Source organism: Onychostruthus taczanowskii, unplaced genomic scaffold (assembly GCF_017590055.1).
Source record: "Onychostruthus taczanowskii isolate IOZ18803 unplaced genomic scaffold, ASM1759005v1 scaffold4, whole genome shotgun sequence".
In the NCBI taxonomy this organism is placed as follows: domain Eukaryota; kingdom Metazoa; phylum Chordata; class Aves; order Passeriformes; family Passeridae; genus Onychostruthus; species Onychostruthus taczanowskii.
In genome coordinates this window covers 15954049-15960615 of record NW_024501459.1, presented here as the reverse complement: position 1 = coordinate 15960615, position 6567 = coordinate 15954049, and the positions used below count along the sequence as shown (strand labels likewise).

Sequence of the window (6567 nt, the reverse complement as noted above, 5' to 3'; positions counted from 1 at the left end):
AGGGGAAACCCCCCCCCCCCCCCCCCCCAGGATCTCCACACTGTCCCTCAGTTGTGTCACCTGCACCACTCAGTTTGGTGTCACCTGCACCACTCAGTTTGGTGCCACCTACACCACTCAGTTTGGTGCCACCTGCAAACCTGTTGACAGTGCACTCAATCCCACTGTCTGTGTCACTGATGAAGATGGTACTGGTCCCAAAAAGGACCCTTCAGGGACACTGCTCAGCACTGAGCTCTGTCTGGACTTTGAAGCATTGCCCACTACTCTCCAGATGTAACCACTCAGCCTGTTCCTAATCCACCAAATATAGCCTATTCATCAAATCCATATCAAATCACATAACACACTTAGAAAAAGTCATAGTTTCAGTATTAACTTCCATGTAGGAAGAGGAGAAATAGGATCCAAATAGGGGAAAAAACCCACAATTGAAGAAAGAGGGAAGGATATGCAAGACTAAGAGGTAAATAAAAATGCACTTATACCCAGAAATTAGTCTATGTAAGACCAAGTTTTTAAAAGCTCATTAATATTTTGGGTTTATACCTACATTTCCTGTTCATTCCCCCTTTTCTCTTTTTTTTTTTTTTGTTGCAAAGAGTACAAAAATACTTGACATATGCTGAGATTAGATAATACTACTTTATTAGATGCAGAGCTCAATTCCAACTTTACTCAATTCCTTTTCAGATGAACCACAGATATTTACTTTTAGCCACACTGTGTAAATGCCTTTCAAACATTGTACTTTTCAGGGGTTAACTACATAAAGCAGACCCAAATATCAGGCCCAAGTATTGACCATTCTGAAGCGTGATTAATATCATCATAAGGAGATCAGAAACGCTTCTGATTGAGGGTAGTTTCACAAGATTTTGTTACTGTTCTTCAGTTCTCTGATTGATTGAGTGGCTTCATAAGCTGCGCCTTGCTATAATGTTGATGATTCCTCTCCGTGTGTGGAGACACGAGGCTTGACTCCATTTCAGAAGGCTGATTTATTATGTTAGATATTATATTAAAATGCTACATTAAGACTATACTAAAAGAACAGAGAGATCAGAAGGCTACAACAAGAAAGAACAGAACAGAATATAATAACAAAAATCCTGTGACTCCTCACAGCCTTGGCACAGGTGGCTGTGATTGGTCATCAATGGAAAACAATCCACATGGACCAATCATGGATGCACCTGTTGCATTCCACAGCAGCAGATAGTAATTGTTTATATTTCTCTCCTGAGGCTCCTCAGCTTCTCAGGAGAGGAAAAATCCCAGCAAAGGATTTTCATAATATCATAGCTACACTATAAGGCCATTTCTCAAAAGATATGGAGGGAATGTTATAGGAATGTTATACCCAGAAATGCTGGGTTTAAAACCCTGTCAGTTACACAGCCTGCTTTATAGATGCATTTACTTAACTGAATAAATAAATGCCAACATGCATTCTGCATATAAGAAAAAATATTTGACTCATCGTCTTGGCCAAAACAATCATCCACAAGCTACAATACCATGTAATACCAACCAGGAATGTCATAATCAGAGCTCTTATCAAGATGGAGTTCAGTGCAGCTCTGAGACTGAACTGGTGGACCTAAATTATAGTCCTTTTTTTTGCTGCTGGCATAAATAAGGCCTGGGAACTATCACTGTCAGACACTAGCATTAGTGATGTGACTTGGTGACTCAGCAGGAGTAGATGGCTGACTTTACAGGGGCCTCAGACATTCCTGTTCACCAAAACCTTTTATTGATGGTAGCTGCTCCTTTTCTCAGGGTCTCTTGGAGACCTTCACAGGACTCTGACCTTTGTCCTAAAGGTCCCTAGGAAAGAAAATCCCTGTGTTTCAGCTGTCATCCATTCATTTTTATTGCCATCCATCTGCATTGTCTATTTCCTCATTAAATTACTTGCAGGAAAACAACTTATAGGAAAAGTACGACCTTAAATAATTACGTGGGTTTAACCACAACTGAACAGCCAACACACATAATTAAGTAAAGTATGACTGAAAGGAATTAACGCACAGAGGGAGACAAGTTTAAGATGAATGCCGTTAAGACAGGAAAGATCCTGATGAAAGAAAGGAAAGGAAAGGAAAGGAAAGGAAAGGAAAGGAAAGGAAAGGAAAGGAAAGGAAAGGAAAGAGAAAGAAAGAAAGAAAGAAAGAAAGTGAGTATTGTGAGAACTTTAACAAAGTCCTAACCTGGTCTCTTGGCATCAAGTTCATGGTAACTTGTCTGACCCCTCACTTTGATATAAGTAACCAACTAGCTGCAGTTTTCTTTCAGGGAGCACTGTTATTTCAGCCACCATGTGCTGGCAGGCCCTGATTCTGGCAAATTAAGTAAACTTGTTTCAGTGATTCTGTCAGGACCAGAGTTGAGATGCTTGTCCTTCTTGACCTAACCTTCTTTTCTACGGAGCAGAAGTCTTTGTCTCACAGAAAAAAAGCAAGAGAAAAACAAAGCACTGCATTTAAACACCTCCACACTCCCACACCCCCATATTCTACTTCAAAACTGTCAGCAAGGTTGCTCTGGGAACCTCATTCCCTTGAAACAGATGATGCCATAGTACCAAACCAGTAGCATGCAGCCCATGAGATAGCTCCATGAAAATCATAGTTCAGCCAAGCCAAAGAGGATGTCTAAATGGAGCTGAAAGCCTCTCCTCCTGTCTGTATGGCCCTGAATTGAGAGGACAGAGTGATATCATTACTGTGTTAGCAGTCTTCTTTTTTAATTTCCATCTTGCTTTTACACTTGCTCTGTGATTATCAAGCAGATGTAAAGCACTAATCTACAGTTTTCTTGTGGTTCTTCAGAGGTTATGGTTTCCTCTCTAGAGATAGCAAAACCACTTTGAAATTAAAAGAACTTTTTTTCTTCTGTTTATGGGTTACTTTGAGTGGTTTTGATTTTTGTTTTCTGCTTGTTTGTTTTAGCATATTTATAGTGTTTTTAGCTTAGGCCATTTTTTGTGGTGTGGTGCTAAGCCACAGAATGCAGAATAGGGTAAATTTATTGCCTTTTAATGTGAAGACATGATGGCACTACTGAGCAAATTCACATTACTACAGCACAGATCCTCTTGCTGAATATTTCAAATTTAAATAAAAGACAATATATGAAATTTACTTTAGGTAGGGGTCTGTGGGTTTGGTGCACTGTACACTCATGGTGAAAGTTCAGTATTACAGCATCCTACATGTGCAGAGAAATAAGTGTGTTTAGCATCATGTAGAAATCCATTATTTTTCTATTTCTCATCTTTTCATTATAAATAATACATTTGGTAGGTAAATGGTGGGAATCTGTTAGCTCTCTATAATAAGCAGAAAAAAGTTAAAGTGGTGAAAGAGATGTAGCTGAATAGAGAAAAAGAGGAAGTGACAGTGGGTAGTAGAGATGTGCTTGTAGGAGGGATGATGAAGGCTGCTGCTTTTATTGATGAAATAATTAGCATTCTAAAATTGAATGAACACTAGAAAAAATAAGTTTCAAAAACAAAACTAATTGTTCTTCCTATTATAAATTTTAATTAAGAATGGTTTTTGTCTCTCTGTTGTTACCTGTCCATCTGCTTCATGCTCTTAAAAATATTGATGGTTTATATATCTTAGAAATATTTGAAAATTACCTCATGGTGGTAAATAATTTCCTTGTAGCATGACTTAAAATTTAGGTATTTTTTAGCTATTCTAAACTTAACATGAGCAAGTATTCTTTTGTGAAGGGTACAAATAATCCCTTTTGCTTATATGTGTTTAACTCTACATCTTTTCTTCTTATTCATAAGCAACCAGGAATTTTTTCTTTCATGAAGCTTTGGATGGCATAATTTATTGAGTTCATCTATAGGGAGAAGTGAAGTGACAACAGAGTTTAGTTATTTTACCAATCTGTTCTTTGTGTCTTTTATAGATGTTTGAAGTTGTTACCTTTTTTTGAAGTTTGTATACTTATGCAGCAGGACTTTTTCACTTAAACAATTAAATACAATACCAAGAGTTTCTGTAGAGTCTCTAAGTTGCATAAATCACAAATGCTGGAACAAATGGGGTAAAGAAACAGTTATTTTGTCCAGCTGACATAAGGAACAGATTTCAGCTCTCAGAGTGTTTGTATGCATCTGTTCTGTGTGTCTGAACTGCCACTGTATTTAATGGAGAGCTGGTACAGCTCTCCAGGTTATCAGCAGAAGAAGACACATGCACTTGGTCTGTTCAATAGTGTCTAGATTCCATTGAGAGTACTGATAAACTCTTCTTTAACATATTCCTATAAGAGGAACTTTATTCTGCAGACAGGTAAATATCTACATGCATTTCTTTAAATGTAGTTGTTTTGATCTGAGAGATGAATGGTAAGGAATCTTCCCAGATTTATGTTATTACTTATATTAATAGTTTAGACAGCCTCAAAACTCTGTTGGATATGGGAATCATCATTCTTCCCTTTTTCTTACTCCAAACCCATTACTGCATGTACAAATCAGCCAAAGCTTAAAATAGAGTGAGCTTATTCATTCCTCTGCTTCCTTTTCCAAGCTGATCTAATAGACTGCAAGTTATAGAAATTGAGTGTACAATCATAGCTTTCATTTTGCAGTCAGGAAAATGAACTTTATGTTCCTTTAGAAAGGTGATTTCTTTCTGTTGCATTTTTTTCCTGCCAAGTGTCTAAAGGAATGTCATATGATTCTTTGGTACAAGTCTGTCTTCATCAGGCTGTGACCAGTCTTGGCCACAGAAAGCTGCTTTGGAATCTACTGTGTGTTCTCTTGATTACTGTGGCAAAGTCACCTTGAAAAGAGCTGCTTTTTTTTTTTTTTTTTTTTTTTTTTTTCCTTATTTCCCTAAGTTTTATCTGTGTGGAGTCTAGTTTCTAGTTTTCTCTTTCTGGTAAGCAGAGTCTTCACCACTGCCCTAAAACTCAGGAAGTAACAAATTACTAAAATCATGTATTTTATAGAGAAACTCAGAGACAAATAGCAAGCTTCTAACAAGATTTTGGAAACTATTTTATACAGTTGAAATGGTATGAAAGTTCCAGACCTGAACTGTTCTATAGCATGGCTAAAATCTGTGAGAAAGTTGCCAATCTCCATAAAAACTGTGTGGATTTGATTTCTAATCCTTATCAGTAAACCAGAAAGCCCCATTGTCTGCATTGCTTAGCAAATTACAGCCTGCACACAAATCACAGTCTATGAAAGGCCATTAACTTAAATATGAGAGCAGTTCTTCAAAGGACATCGGGGTTATCTCTGGGTTTAAGACAAACTCTCAGTAGTTCAGTCTTTTACCTTCCCTTCTTCAAACACCTAAGCAAAACTGTTTCTTCCTGAATAAAATAAACTAGCAGACTTACCTTCTAGTGTCTCACACTGTGCTAAATTGACGTAGTCCGCACTTGTCAAGATCCCAGCTTTGAACCCTCGGACCAGACCCTCCAAGTAGCCATGGTCCACATTGAAGAAAAACTCTGAGTATCCTGGCATGGAGAAAAAAGATATTTAATCTCTCTTCTGGGTACTTGATGGCACTGAATATCTGCCACCAACTGTTTTTACCCTCTTTGGAAGGAGTGACAAATAGTCACGGAATTCCTGCCAGCCTATGATTGTGTTTTACCAACTGGTTTCTTCCTGTTTCTTGCTCCTACTACAGTTCCAGTACAGTTGATGCTTACACAACAGCCAGCCAGTAAATCCAACTCCCTCCTGTCAAAGCCAGAAAATGAACCTGTTATTGTTGGAAGAGAAGCCAAAAAAGAAGTACAGGATTTAACCCCTGCTTGCAAGGATGCTGTGCTGCTTGGAGAATGAGAAAGCACATTACAAAGCTTGAATAAAACTGTATTATAAACAGGAAGTTATCTGAGAATGCCTGTAGAGGAAGTATTTCTGCAGTAAAATAGTAGTCTGTGGCAGAACACAGCCTATTCAAGGAGCTTAGATGGTTTCATAGTGTCCCTGTATTGCTTTCTTTTTTTAATATTTTTGCTTGCTGGAAATTTTCTGCTGCTCATCTCTATCACCAAATATGTATACAAATTATAAGAGCCTTCTAATAATTAGTGTGAACATTAGATGATGGGCAAAGGTGAAAGGTTTCTGAAGGGTTTGACTTTCATTGTCCTTGAAAGCCAGTATCCAGAACATATCTCAAAACCATAGTTTGTCCCAGAGTGCCACCCACACCTAAAAACACACACTCATTTTTCAGAGCTTTGAACGTTTGGTGTATTGTGTTGGCTGAAGGCATGCACCATGGTTAGTCTATTGACCCTTGTGCTGAAGTGTGGCTGCAGCAGGAGTTGTGAGCTGGCAGCTGGTGGGACAAGGCTGTGACTATGACACCTTCTCCCCTGTCCTGGGATGGGAGAAACTGGTGAGACCTTGGTACTCACCAGATGATTCCTGTCTATACCATGCTGCTCCTGGCACAGCTTGGCTTGGAAGGCTACACAATGAGGCACAAGATGCCAGCATATTTGCTGCCAAAACAGGCACCCCCTACCTGCTCTAGGAAGGTCACTGGCTGGCTGGTT

General features: G+C 38.6%; 1 protein-coding gene across 1 annotated transcript in view; it reads right to left on the bottom strand.

Moving 5' to 3' along the window:
* Positions 1 to 5515, bottom strand: part of ATP6V0D2 (ATPase H+ transporting V0 subunit d2) — a 20274-nt gene extending 14759 nt beyond the window's left edge. The window contains exon 1 of the mRNA XM_041412863.1: positions 5386 to 5515. Within this exon, the coding sequence (XP_041268797.1) occupies positions 5386 to 5515 (130 nt within the window). The remainder of the gene's footprint in view (positions 1 to 5385) is intronic.
* Positions 5516 to 6567: the final 1052 nt, after the last annotated feature.